Source organism: Carassius gibelio, chromosome A17 (assembly GCF_023724105.1).
Source record: "Carassius gibelio isolate Cgi1373 ecotype wild population from Czech Republic chromosome A17, carGib1.2-hapl.c, whole genome shotgun sequence".
NCBI classification, from domain to species: domain Eukaryota; kingdom Metazoa; phylum Chordata; class Actinopteri; order Cypriniformes; family Cyprinidae; genus Carassius; species Carassius gibelio.
This window is the reverse complement of record NC_068387.1, coordinates 10,867,120-10,882,240: the sequence shown is the minus strand read 5'-3', so window position 1 is coordinate 10,882,240 and position 15,121 is coordinate 10,867,120. Positions and strand designations below refer to the sequence as shown.

The 15,121-nt window shown below is 35.3% G+C and overlaps 1 protein-coding gene across 2 annotated transcripts; it reads right to left on the bottom strand.

Moving 5' to 3' along the window:
• Nucleotides 1-938: 938 nt before the first annotated feature.
• LOC128031504 (collectin-11) lies at nucleotides 939-5,602 on the bottom strand. Of its 2 annotated transcripts, none has more exons than XM_052619801.1 (7): nucleotides 5,465-5,602; nucleotides 4,917-5,047; nucleotides 4,171-4,242; nucleotides 3,708-3,779; nucleotides 3,579-3,632; nucleotides 3,358-3,453; nucleotides 939-3,133 (listed from the first exon to the last, which is right to left on the bottom strand). In XM_052619801.1, the coding sequence occupies exons 2-7, from the start codon at nucleotides 5,044-5,046 to the stop codon at nucleotides 2,724-2,726; spliced, it is 834 nt and encodes a 277-aa protein (XP_052475761.1). In that variant the 5' UTR covers nucleotide 5,047; nucleotides 5,465-5,602; the 3' UTR covers nucleotides 939-2,723. The 2 variants fall into 2 exon arrangements, with proteins under 2 accessions (XP_052475761.1, XP_052475762.1); XM_052619802.1 differs by having other exon boundaries at nucleotides 939-3,115.
• Nucleotides 5,603-15,121: the final 9,519 nt, after the last annotated feature.

Here is a 15,121-nt window from a genome sequence, read left to right as displayed (position 1 = left end):
GAGCCCCACGTGACCACTAGAGAGCGACAGGTCACTACTATAACATACTGACCCACTCAAAGATGACAAAGATAAACCTTGAAAAGAGTTTTGGCTTTTTATTAGTGCTTCAGGAAAAAAAAAGTGCTTCAGGAAAAAAAAGTGCTTCAGGAAAAAAAAGATATCTAAAATATTAAGAACGGACTATAAGAGTGTTTTAGGACAAAAGTGGTTGGTCATCATATACAAAGATTTATTGATTGATTGGTTGATTGATTGGCATAAAATAGTAGAGACCTTATTTCTCAAATTACAAATGACCTAATTCACTCACACATTCTCAGTTTAGTCCTGAAGTGGAGTCCTGTGCCAGATTTTATATGAGGTAAGAAATTAACTTTTTATTCTTAATTCATTTTTGTGATGGCAGTCCCTGCTTTGTAGTTTAACTCATTACGTTAAATTATGTTTATTGTGTGTCTTTGTAGATATAATAAAAAAAAAAAAATAAATAAATAAATAAATAAAATTTAAAAAAGTGTCTTTGTAGATATTACTTTTGCAAGTTGTTAAAGCTAATGTTTAGGCTGTTAGCTGTAAGGTAAGCTAGTTCATGGCTACACGTCTCAAGGTTAGTTGTAACATCCGTGAAACATGTTTTATCTTACTCCTGTGTGTGTGTGTGTGTGTGTGTGTGTGTGTGTGTGTTTTCTTTGAATTTCAGTATGCTTATGTTTGGGAGAGAAAGAAGCAGAGGGGCATCTCTCAGTGTTTAGGTTCAGTTTTATTATTATAACTTAGATTAACAAAAATGCTTACACACATGCATTATTCAGTTTTATCATCATGATGCTATAATGTAACACACACACACACACACACAAACAGTGTTCAATTGTTGAAGCTTGTGCACATTAACTAATTTTATTGTTTTTTTCACATGCACACACACACACACACACACACACACACACACACACACACAAACACATACCAATTATACTGAAATGTCAGTGTTGAACAAAAAATGTTCAAAATCCATTTTTTGTAATAATCCTTAATGCATAATGTTAAATCTCACCCCAGGGTATGTTACAACTAACCCAGACTTCAGGGTAACCTAACATTTCACTCCTTGTGTTAGCATTTTCTGTTTGTGCTGCAAAGATAACTACTCTGACATTTAATAGCAGACACTTGTTACTAGTTTGAATCACATTTTTTTCCCCACAGGCTTAAAAGAACTCTTAGATACAGATAGAAATATAAAAAAATGTTAAAACCGACCACGGTCTCCCCTATATAGTATCATCATTAAAGGAATATGGGAATGTGTCTATATGTTTGTGTATTTTCATCTGTTGATAACAACTGAATTAAATTGATCCTAATCTACTGTGATGACGACACAAAAAAGCTTCTTTATCATTTCATAGGGCATTTCATACCACATGTATTACCTCAAAACAAGTTAAGGTAATAAATTAACTTGATTTGATGGGTAGTTAGTTGGTTACTGTGTTATATTTTGATATGGTATACAATAAATATCTTCTATTCTCCCATTTTCTCTCTCTCTCTCGTGCGACCTTGACACTGTCCCATTCTGCCAATGATGTATTAAATAAATGGGATGATGCACTACTGGTAAACTGGGATAGTAATTTAAGTCATTTTACCCAAGGAGAATAAATAGTTTGACCATTAAAAATACAGTTCCTAGCCCCAACACTACAGTTCAGTCTAGAAGACTATGTGTTATGTAAATCTACTCGTTAGCAGTTGTTCTAGGAGTATGATGACCTATTCAGTATATTAATAATAAACTATGTAATTCAAATTCAAATGGCAGGGAAGAAAGGTAGTTAAAGAGAAAAGCCAAAAAAAGGTTAAATCAGTGGAATCTGAAATATTATAAGGTAATAAGACTTCTTGTTCATTTATTTAACTGATTACAAATAAATGTAGTTTAGTATATACTTTTCACAATGCGTGTACAATACTTTTCATAAATTTGGGGTAAGGCGTTTCATTTATTTTAGTTTTTTTATTAAATTAACACATTTTTATTAGGACACATCAGAGTATGTTACCCAAAAGCAACTATGGTCACAAGTTTTGTCATTACCAAAAGTTCAGTGGAAATTGCAACCATAGTTAGCGAACAATGCTTTTGGGAAACTTAGATTGATCAAAAGTGATAGTATAGACATTAATAATGTTGATTTCAGTTTCAAAGTATCATGGTTTCCTCAAAAATACTGCTTGATAACATTGATACATTGATGATAATAAGAAATGTTTCTTAAGCAGCAATACAGTGTATAAGAATGATTTCTGAAGGATCGTTTGACACTGAAGACTGGAGTAATAGCTGCTAAAATGTAAGCTTGGTCATCACAGAAATTCATTACATTTTTTAAATATTAAACTATAATAAAAAATTGTTTAATTGTTATAATATTTCATCATATTTATGTTTTTTACTGATCAAATAAATGCGGATTCGGTGAGCACTTAAAACAGTAAAAAATCTTACTGACCCTAAACGTTTGAACTGCAGTGTATAATAATAATAATAATTAAATGTTGTTTAAAACAGTTTTACATGACTTCACACTGCTGTCACTGTTTAAAATGTTGTCAAAGAGGACAAAACATAGAAGGGCTGTACCTTTTTCACTGAAATTTCAGCCTTCTTAAATACCGGAGTATTTAAAACATGTCTGAATTGAGAGTGAAGCTCATACTGTGTCCTTGTCAAACTCACACACAAAGTACATAGTGAGGTGACAAGCCACGTCAGTCCACTCGCCTGAAGACACCATCTCAACGCAGTCCTCGTCATCATAGGCGTTGTTTGGCTCGCCCTCCCTCCACTTGCTGAAAGTGGTCATGGGTGAACGGTCCACATACACAAAGTGGCCTTCTCGCTCCAGGTCATTAATGCCGATATACACTCTACTGAGGCCAGCTTCAGTGACGTAGCCAGCGATAGCTCTGTTAGCCGCCGCGTCTTTAGGCATAGCCAGGTGTCCACCTCGCCCCTGACAAAACACCTCCGCGTCCCTGTAGCGTTTTTCCTCCTTCACCAGCAGATAGACCTTGCTGTCTGTCTCTTTGATGCCGGCGACAGCTGCGGGGGAGGGCACGGCTGAAAAATGAGGATCTGAATTTCTATAATCACACGGCAGCAGCCAGCGTTCACACAAGTGCATTCTGACAGTCAAACAAAAGAGCTTCTGGCTATTGGCTAAATACTTTTGTCTATGTGCAATCACCCTGCACATCAAAAAGAACAACTGTATGAATCAACTTGACAACATCACATTACTGTAATCTCCTAAACAACTGGTTCATTCTTTCTTTTGGACATACCATTTTTAATGAACTTCAGCTCATTGGTTAATTGTGTCACTTGATTATCCATTTCACCGATCATTTTCCGTAAGGGTGTGCACTCACAGGGGACGCCTGAGAAATTAATATTTTAGTCAAGACCATTCACATGAGCAGTCCAAGCATTAAACTGGTTCCTAATGAGTTCAATCCAATCATCAACTGATGTGAACTGAATTCTATTTCGGCAAGGCCTTTACCTGGCTCTCCATTTGGGCCCTTAGGTCCTGGATCTCCCTTATCACCTTTTATACCTAAGAAAAGAAAAGGCCTATTACATTTTTAAGCAGTTAGGCAAAACAAGCCTGTGATTTCTTTCTCAAGCTTACCTTTGAGTCCAGCAGGACCCATCTTCCCATGACGTCCAGCACTACCTTTTTGACCTTTGACTCCAGGGGGACCTGGAAAATAAAGTATAAACTTAAAATGTCCCAAAAAAGAAGCACGGATATAAATCAAAGATTGTAGTAATTTGCAGAATGGAGTTTGATTCCCTTGTTCATAAGAATTTTGAAGCATTTATGAACACCATGATTGGTTAACACTGGCTCAGATGAGCTCAACTATCTAAAAGCAAGTTAAGGAAGGTTTTAGGGGCCCTTTAAAGTGTACACATTTGGCCGCTCCCTGCCTGGTCACTCGGTTTGACAGTTTCATAATTATTTTAACACTTAAACACTTTAACACAGGTTTGTAAAGAACTTGAGTCATATTTTATCATGCAAGTGGATAGTAATTTAAAAGCACTGCGATGGAATTCGATTAAGCTCTAAAAGCACAGTTTAATATTACCTGGCTCTCCAGGTGGCCCCACTCTCCCAGGTCTCCCAGGTGATCCTTTCTCTCCTTTCTCTCCTGGTTCACCTATAGAAATACAGGATTACTTTGAACAGCCATAGACTTGCACCACAGAATAACGTATACTTTTATTATTGCTGCAGTAAATAGTGTGCACACTGTGCATCTGTATTTTCAAACTTAAATAATACTTTATATATCAAATTCCAATATATGCTGTACACACACTACCGTTTAAACAGGGTCAGTACATAAAAAAAAAAAAAATAATAATAATAATAATAATTAATTTTATGCAGAAAGGAGGTATTATATTTAGCAAAAATGACAGTAAAAGCATTTCTAATGTTGTCTAATGTAAAAAAAAATCTATTTATAATCAATTTTCTATTAAAAGATTCCTCAAAAAAAAGTTTCACCTTTTCTAAACAAACATTGGGCAGTCCAATTATTTTCACTGATACTAAAAAGAACTGTATCTTGAGCACCATATCAGCATATTAGAACGATATCTGAAGGATCTCTTAAGATGTAAGCTACTGAAAATTCAGCTTTCCATTACAGGAATAAATTACATTTTAAAATATATTAAAATAGTTCTAGTAAATTGTAATAATATTTCACAATATTATAGTTTTTACTCAATTTGTGATCAAATAAATGCAGCCTTGGTGAGCATAACATTAAAATGAGCATCATTAGTGTAGATGACATAACGTAGTGTAGTTTATTTGTTGTACCTTTGAGTCCAGGGACGATGATCTGGACCGAGCACGGTTCTTCTGGCATGTGCTGACCATACACTGACCTTATTAGTGTCAGACATAACACAGTGACCAATATGCAAGCCACCAGCTTTTCTCCACCCATACTGGAAACACAACAGAACATTTATGTTCATCCACAACCAAATACCAACACATTTTCAAATGCCATGTTCATCGGAAAACATACTGTAGTAGCAGCTGTTATTGAATTCACAAAGGCTTCAGTGCTCATAAATGGAGCAAAATCATCTTAGGGGATTCAGAGACAGTACTGGTCTTGTGAAATACTAGCACAAGAAATCACAGTCAACCCCATTTGCAAAGCAAATACACAATAGTTTGCATCTGTCTTTCTCCCAAAAGATCCCTCTGTCCTCCTTCATTTCAAAATCGATACCAGAGAGTAAACAGTCACACCGTGACATCTCCTGTAACCACCAACTTTAAAGGTAACATCTGACTCGTCTCGATGTCATCTGTGCCACCTGCAGGACACCATATTGCTTATGAAATGGACTTACCTTGTGTCGAATTTCAAAGTCCGCTATATGCAGCAGACCCAGCCTATATGGATCCAAGTGAGTTAATGGGGGTTTGCTCACTGGTGGTCTCTCTGAAATTTCTCATCTCACACACACCCTCGAAGAAACAGGCCTGAGAGTGAGCAAGTACATGTAAACACGAAGATAAGAGCGGCTCTGCAACACTCTTCTCTGATATCTCCACGGGAAACATCAGGGTCAGAGACAGCACGACTCCGAACACATTCCTTACTAAAACAAGTCAAAAGCATTCCCAACATTCACTAGTTTTAGTTAGAGTAGCATTGAAGAGCCGAGGTGAAAGGGAATTATTTATATTCAGGTTTTGGATGCCAAAGCAAATTTTAAATAACTTTATCTTCACATACTGTAATAATGTACTACAATATAAATGAGCAAAAAACATGGAAGTAATTAAGAAACTCATTTAGTTTGAGGTCAACAAGGATGAGGAAAACTCTTGGAACAGAAATGCTGCAGTTCGTGCTTCAGCGCACAGGGTGGCAGTAAATATTTGCCCGAATTTCATCTGGAAAAATCCAAAAAAGTGAACTTTTGCTGTGCATTTTGATCATGTGATGAACATAGCTTGGTTGACAAAAAAAAAAAAAAAATGAAAAGCAGCTTGGCAAAATAAATAAATATGTTGCAATGGTGATGACATTAACAATTAGACTATTCTATCCTATTTTATTCTACTCTATTCTATTGGTAACACTTTACAATCAGGTCATTTGCTAACATTATATTAGATAACATCAACTAACATTGTATTTATTAATCTTAATACATTTTGAAATATTAATACAATATTTGAATCAAAACTTATATATGTTAATTTTATTTAATATTATTACATTAATATTATGTAATATTCAATATCATTTTAATGGCCATGAGTTGACATGAAATAACAATGAAAATTAGTATTTTTATTAACTAACATTAACAAAGATTAATAAATACTGCAACAACTCACTATTTCTCATTGTTGATGCATTAACAAACATTAACTAGGACCTTATTGTAAGATGTTTATAATATAATATAACATAATATAATATTTATAATACTTTACAAATAAGGTCCAAGTAATGTTTTTTTTTCTTTTTGTTGTAGTTATTTACCTTTTGTTTATTTGTTTCTAATTGCAATTATTATTATTATTATTAGGTAAGTTATGAACATCCTGAATTATGAACTGTTACAGTTGCTTTAGAAACCCTACAGATCATTTTCCATGAATGCATTGTACAAACGAGTCACATGCCAGTAATTGACAATGAGAATCAGATTTACATGAACTGCTATTTATATTCACAGTAATAAACAAGCTTAATAAAACATTAAGGTGTCATTCATCTCCAGAGATCTGGTGATCTTCTTGTGTGTTGCTAAGGAATATCCTTCCCTTGGTAACAAAAACTAACATGATAATGTAATGAGGGAAAATCAATTTCTTAAAATTGAAATCGTGCTGCAGCACAGTTCTCACTCTGAATCACAGCACTTGCGCAGTGACATGGCATGTCCAAGACAATGATCTTATTTTTGCATGTATGGGTCACATTTGGTAAACTCTGAACTTGAATGTGCCCATAGTGTCTAAATAAACTACACATTCACTACCGTTCAAAAATGTTATTAAGAAACATCTGTTAATATGATCAACGTTGAAAACAGTAGTGCTGCTTTATATTTGATGACTAGAATGATCAAATAAATTTAAATAAAATTATTTAAAATAATATTATAATAAAAAATATTATAGAAGTATGTACTGTCACTTATAATCATTTTACTTGATAATAAATACGTTGTTGTTTTTTTGTTGTTGTTTTTTTAAGTACTGACCCCAAACTCGCTTACGAAAAATAAGTTTATTCAAGTATGCTATTAGTAAACTTCTTTTAAACAAAAAAACGTTTATGTACTTTTCTGTACTTAAAATGACATTTAAGTATACTTGACTTTACTTGTAAAGTATACTTTTATATACTAGAAAGTGGGCCAACTTAGTCCCAATACTGAAACAGTACACTTACAAGTATACTACTATATTGTATACTTACTACTGTAAAGTATACTACTATATTGTATACTTACTACTGTACATAAAGTATACTTAAAAAATATACTTGAACTTAAGTATGCTTAATCAAATAAACTTGAAGTAAAATTATTTTTGGTAAAAGTTATGAAAGGTAGTGTATATTTATCACAACAAAACACTGAAGAAGAATAATAACAATAATTATTACTATTAATTTATAAAAATGGACTGAAATAATCTCTTCATTTCAACTGTGAAATTAAGAGAATGCTCACCTATAATATGTGTACAATGCACATGTGAAAATAAAATTAAAGAAATAAAGATATGTAGTTATATCTCTAAATCCCGAAAATAGATTCAATTCTCAGTGTACATAGAATAAAAATGGTGAACCTTTTTATATTATTTTAATGATAGCTTAATCACTGTTTTGTCTGGCATTGTCCCGTCTCTTGACCGGAGAGGATGAGGATAACGTCTGAATTTAAAAAGGGTACTGTCGGATGTTTTGCTCCTGCATTCTGCTCCACTAAGGCTAAAAGAACCTCTGTGGATCAGAGCCCGGAGAGGACGAAGCCTTGACCACCGGAGCATGACAGCCATAGAGGCCTGTCTGACTTAAGGGCACATTCAGAAGGATGGGACTTGTGCTGTGTCAGGATCAGGAGGTTGGCAGGCGGCTCAGCCATCAGACGTAACACCCATTCAACCATCTCAGCTCATTAAAGGCACTCATTTTCTTGAAAGATGAGTGAATAAATCACGCTGTGCAAGGGTGCCAGTTCTACTTGTTAATCAAGGGACAAATCCCAGTGACCTGGACTTTATGCTTTTAGAAGCCCTGTATTGATAGAAGTAGGATGAAAAATATTTTTCTCATGCAATCAGTTGTTAATCATCAACGTATTTTGTTTACCTTTTTTAATACAGAAAAAAATATACTTTTATATGCTAACACGTTTGCATGGTAGGATGTTGAACAAAGATTTAAATCATTAATAAAACATTATTAAATTCCTAGATATGAGTATCATTCATTTTCTTTCCTTCACCTCCACCTCTCTTCATCACAATATGCCTTGTGTTCAAAGTCAGAATATTACACAGGTGTTTATCGTGTTCTATGAGGGCTATATCAAGTACAAGAAGGAAATAAAAGCCATTATGAAAGACAGTGAGCAATAAGACAATAGCTCTTATAATTATTAATATATGAGCTCATATTGTCCCAGACGGGTCAAACTAAAGTAGATTCATTTTTACATAAGGCTATAGTAATTTCATGATGTCTGTGGTTGAAGATTAAATTATAAATACTGATAAATCTAAATATATAACTATATATACTGTATATAAATATATACAGTATTAAGAATCATGAATATGTTAATATTCATACACATACAGAAATATATTCCGTCTCATTAACTACCTATAAAACTGCCTACACATATATGTTTTTTCTCTTCTGTTTTCTTTTAATTATTTCGATGCATTGCTATGATGTGCAATGGCACACTTTGTGACTTATAAGAGTGTGTGGTCACTGCACTGCAGTGTGTGTCTGTGTGTGTGTGTGTGTGTGTGTGTGTGTGTGTGTGTGTGTGTGTGTGTGTGTGTGTGTGTGTGTGTGTGTGTGTGTGTGTGCGAGCACTGAAAGCTCTGTATCTGGTCTTGATATAAAACATGATTACTCACTGACTGCATTTTCATATTACTCAGACGCAGAGGAAAAATCATCAGCATATCAATGAAGTCACAGTCCTACAACCTCACACCAACCACAATGCGTGCCACGAGCCATTACATGCTCACACAGAAACATCCATTTATTTGAAGGAACGGAAAGTGTTACTTCAGAGGCATGCCCTCCTGTTCATGAAAACGGCATGCAGTGAATTTTGATGCCTTGCGGAATTGCTCATCAGCTCCAAATGTATTTCCCTCCGACATGATAATAGTGCTTTATTGTTGTTTTCATACTGGTTTCAGAGACCATAGCGCTTATCTTACATCTGATGACTTGACACAAAATTACTTTGCAGTGTAGACACAATACCTAAATCTGGGGCCAGGATATTAGATGCTGGTGAGCCGCTGACAGATCTGGGGGACCATGCGTTTGATATATCATTCCAGCAAAAACCTTCAGGTGGAATGCCTTGATGAGTCAACATATAAATAAAGAATAGGGAAAGAACGAGGAATAGGGACAGAAAGAGAAAAGGGACGAACAGTGGGGACCATGAACATATGGAAAAGATTACTTTCAAATTGTGGTTCAATAGGAGTTACGCTCAATCAGCAGCATTTGCGGCATGATGTTCCCTCGTAACACAAGGTCATGATGAGGCGCTTCTAACGGAAGTAAATGTGGCCAACTTTTGGATAATTTAACAGTAGAAATGCGAAGCATATAATAAAAAATTTAAAAAACCACATACCTTAATCCATCTCTTAAAACTTGCATATTTTTTTAGTTGTAAAGCTATTTTAATAGCCATTTTAGTGTTATAGGCATTGTGTTGTCAACAAAGTAATAATTTGGATATAACTACACAGAAAAGGTTAGTAATCAACTTTTTTTCACACTAAAAACATGTTAACATATTTGTTTACTTCTAAATGGCTATACCATTGACTTAAAGGGATGAAAATGATGAAGAAAAAAACATGAAATGGGAGGAAAAATGTATATTTCAATGCTTTTGTGTTCTCTTGTACAACTTATGTTCGCTCACAGGTTGTGTTTCACTGAGAAACTTTGTATTCGCTCCCAAAACTTGTGAAGTTTCTCGCTAGGGTAGTGCTTTATATAGTTAATGCAAAGATTCTCAGGGAAATGATAGTTTTGTGAGATAATGCAAATGTTTTCCAAGAAAACATCAAGTTTCTTGGGGAATGCAATGCTTTTTTTTTTTATTTGTTTGCTTTTTGAGAGTGCAAAGTTTTATAGGGGAGCACAACACAAAGAAGAAATGCAAAATTTCTTGGGGTAAAGCAATACTATACAAATATAATGCAAACCAAAAAGCATTTAAATATAACATATCCTTTTGTTACAGTGAAATAAAATTAGCTCCCATGTACTTCCATTGAAAGCGCCTCATTGTAAGACTTTAAAAATTAAGTGGAAATTATTTTTTGTGATCATCAACACTATGCTACAAATTCTATTGTCTGAGTTCTACTTTTAATGAAAATAACCAGACCAACTGCCATCAATCACCACTGACACCAGGGAAACAGACCTTAAGGAACCTTAAATCACTGAGGTGAATCAACATAATTAAAATGTCAAAATGGCTGAACAGTGTAAATAATAAAAAATAAAAACTCCTTTCTACTCTCTTTTCACCTGGAAGGGGTTTTAACTAGATCATCATCTGGCATCCAATCGAGTGCTATCTGAACCCCAAACCCTATCATTGGCTCTTACATCTGTAATCTCCCCTCCAGAGGTAACAATTTTAGCAAGAGGATTGGATATGAGTGGCTGACCCAGTATCAGCTGTCCTCCATGTCTTTCCTTCACTCACGTGTCAAAGCAGCGACCAGCGCTCTATTAACATGAATCTTTCCAGCGTCGTGCATCACCGCTCCGACTGCGAGAGATCATTTCTCTCACGGAGCCGCACATATTGCAGATTACGGTTGCCAGGTTACTTCACACTAACATTCTAAATGTGTGCACATGCTTCAAACCCAGATATAGAGAAAAATATCTCAGATGCAGTCTAGTTAGACATCACTCCTTTGACGAAGAAAACATATCGTAATGGATCAGCAGGGAGGGTGCAGTGATGCAGAACTCTTCGTAGTTATATAGGTCACCACCCCGAGGAAGGCTTTTACAATTTGGGGAAATATATACAGTATCATGAGGGACATCCGAAAGTACATGTACATATATTTCAAAAACTTTGGAATATGCAACCACTTCCAACTGAGATCTGCATTTCCCGATATATGGCCTAAAAGCAACTAAAAAGACTATCAGCAGATTAAATACTGTGGTGCTACTAAAGAAGTTTATATGCATGTGAATGAGTTATTTAAAACAACTGACATTTTTGCCAAAAGACCATTCTTTCGCAAGTTTTCAGTGGGAAGAGGCCGAGACGGAGGAGGGCGGACACTGGAATCTGTCCAATGGCTTGTGGGAGCTTGGGATTTCTCTCCTTAGCTTCAAGCTGGTTGGGTGGTGGTGGAAAATTATCCGCTCCAGAAGGCTGGCAATGCTCTGAGCTCTGTGTGGGCAAAATAATCTACAATCTAACAGATCTAGGACTGACTCATAACACAAGCTGGAGTGAAATCTTTCACATCATATGGTTGAAAATGAGGGGATCATGGATGGATCGTAAACCAACACACTGAATCAATTCAATATCTAAGTGTGTAGTCTTACCACAATACAGCTTTACCATGTTTGTGAAGAATCTTGCAAAGCCTAAGGTCGGCAGAAGAGCCCCGCTCCCACTCCTCAATGGGTTAACTAATACATCCAAATTGAATTTGACTTTCCGAACACTGTTTAAGCCAGGAACAGAACAGAATTGCATCTTATCAGTCATTGACTTAAGTCTCTGCGTCCTATGGAGCTTTACTCAGTCTATGGAGAGTATTTTCCTGCTTAAGCATCCATCTGAGAGTGCTTTGACTTGATGGATCAAATGTGTGACTATTTTCCAACACAAAACTAAACTAAATATACTGTATGCGCATCTAAATTAAAATTCTGTATTGCTGTTTTCAAATAAAAGTGTCATACTTTGAATGCTCAATATTCCAAGACAATTTATAGAAAATCTTTGTTTTCTAACAAAATGCACAAAATGCAAGACGTTAGATTCGACTTTGAACTGGATGGTGTTCAATGCTTCTTTAAATATGAAAAGGTTTCAAAGCAGTTTCCCTGAAAAAACAATAAAATACACTATACTCTATGTTTAGACCTAATCCACACTATAAGTTATTAAAGAAACAAACAGTCACAACAAGCTGTTTAGCCATCTAAATACTGCAATTGGCAAAGATGCTTACTTCTCAGCACTCACATTCTGCCATATGGATTTTGTTGTGTTGTTCATAAGCACCACTCGTATTCACACATAAACTTCTGGAAAATAAACTGCTGTGAAAACCGAGTAGCCTGAGGTCACCCAGAGGGTCTGTGGCACTGAACTGTCATGAAGACTGGATAAAGCAATATTATATGCAAGAATTACAATTCTGCCAGTGTTAATCACCCTCAGGTCATTTCTATGTCTTTTTTTTCTTCTGAGGAACACAAATTGGAAAAAGTTTACTTAGCTCTTTCCCATATAACAGAGTTTCCCACACATGGGTTTGTGAGGGAACTGTATTCACCTGCATGTCATTTGACCATTAACAAACATCAAAGAGCAGTGAACATCAAATGTGTTGTTAAATTATTGAAATTTTAACCTAAAATCTCAGCGGGTACTTCAAGTAGATATTTTATGCAAAAACGGTTTGGTTGGAAGAATTATGAAAATTCCTGCCATACAATGACAGTTTATAATGATCCTGCCTGTTACGCAAAATTAAAACAGTTCTCTAGCACATTCAAAGAAAAGATTAAATATGTTATGTGGACAAATTTCATGTTTTTATGTTTTGTTTTTTATAAAGACATGATCAATATGAACTGTTATTATATTGAGATTTTTTTCCATGCATGAAAAGTCATGGAACAAGAGCATGAGAAATTTCATTTTCAACAAAGTAAATATAAATGCACTTTGAAAAAAAAAATGTAGTTACATGTAGTTGTAGTTCTAAATGTAGTTCTTATAAGAATATATCAATATAGAGACACATTCTACCTTGGGTCAGTACCTCTCCATTACATATTGCAGGCAGACGAACAGGTGTGAGGTTCAAGTGTGCAAAAAAAAGAAAGAAAAAAAATTATATATATATATATAGCCTGTATGAGTGCAATGTAGTTAGTTCTGACTGAGGAAACAGTCTAAAAGTGGAAATGGCAAGAGGAGGATGAGGAGGTTAGAAAGGAGACACTGCAGTGTCTGATGGCATCATTCTTACACCATATGGTGGAATAATGTGGCAATTAAAGGAGCTCCAAACACAGGATGTCTGGAATAGTTTGTAACGGATCCCAATTTTGACATCCTCTTTCCTGCCACTCCAGTGAGTCTAGGTTACACCGCTGCCATATTACCATGTTATCTGTCCATTCTAATTTGCTGGACTTCCAGTGACTGTCACTGAACCTTGCATTTTAGTGTTTCCCTATACTGAAGAAAATGCCCAGAGTACCGGCAACAGTGCATCACATACCTTTGCCCTCAATATATTCATAGTGAAACACCTGTGGAAAACAATATAACGCCATGCAAACGTTTTGGGAAAAGTAGATGTGTGCTTTCTTCATGATGAGATTCCCAACCATTTGAATGAATATCACATTCGAGCATAAATGTCCTGACTCCGGCTTCTTGCTCACTTTGATTAAGACCAAATGGCAACAGGCATGTGATGAAAGTGCTCGGGTCAGATAGCTCTAGGTGCTTTAAAATGGTCTTCAAGGTGTCTGGATGATCTCTTGAATTTGGATATACTTCCTATATTTAAATGCAAAGTATAGCCACTGATCTTTGCTAAAGATGACTTTGGGATAGTTTCCCTAATGCAGGCCAGATTCAATCTGTGTTTGGAAAAAATGCATGGCTGTTTTCCCAGATGCAAATTAGCCTGTGTCCTATAGGTCAAGTTTCACTGACAATAGTAATTTTTCATTCATGGTTTTCACCAGTCCTGGACCAAGGCTTAATATGTGTCTGGGAAATTGGCCCACATTATATAGCCACATTATACCTCATTGGCATCTTCAGAACGAAGTAGAAGCCAGTGAATACTAGTGTTCAGATGCTGTTATCTAACTCCTTTGAGCCAAGAATTCTTGGAGCGCCCTTACAGTACAATTGTGCTGACAAAATTGCATTAATTAAGACATATTGAACAGACTTAATTGCCTGCTTGCATAGTAAACTAAACAGAGGCTATTTTCATAATTCATCAGAGCCCATTAATGTCCAAAGAATTACCACTGGCTGATGATTTATGAATCTCTCAGCCCAAGTCATTGTATTGTGTAAACTACTGATGGGAGACCAGTGAAGTTGGACCTCCCAGACACATTCCTGCTGCTACTGGACAAAGACAGACTCACTTTCCATGTATACTTTCCAGCCAGTGATTTCAAACTAGTGTCCAGTGACACCCAAGGGGTCACAAGATTGATTTACTTGAAAAGTCTTAAAATATATAGACATACACACACTACCATTCAAAAGTTTGGGGTCAGTAAGATCTATTTTATTTCTTTAAATTTAGCTTTGCTTTCACATGAATAAATTACATATTAGAAATATCTAAATAGTTAAACAAATTGCATATACATAAATCACAATATTGCTTTTACTGTATTTTTTTATTTATTTTTTTTACTTTATAAATGCCGCCTTGTTAAGTTTTTCTTTCAAAAAGAAAAACCAAAAGTGTCCTTGGCCTGAAAAATGTTGAAAACC

What these genes read in the sequence shown, in the direction of transcription:
- LOC128031504 (XM_052619801.1), bottom strand. Translation starts at nt 5,046, where the DNA reads ATGGGTGGAGAAAAGCTGGTGGCTTGCATATTGGTCACTGTGTTATGT. An exon ending in GGGCCCAAATGGAGAGCCAG is followed by an intron (nt 3,454 to 3,578) that starts GTAAAGGCCTTG and finishes TTAATTTCTCAG; the next exon opens with GCGTCCCCTGTGAGTGCACA. An exon ending in GCTGAAGTTCATTAAAAATG is followed by an intron (nt 3,134 to 3,357) that starts GTATGTCCAAAA and finishes CTCATTTTTCAG; the next exon opens with CCGTGCCCTCCCCCGCAGCT.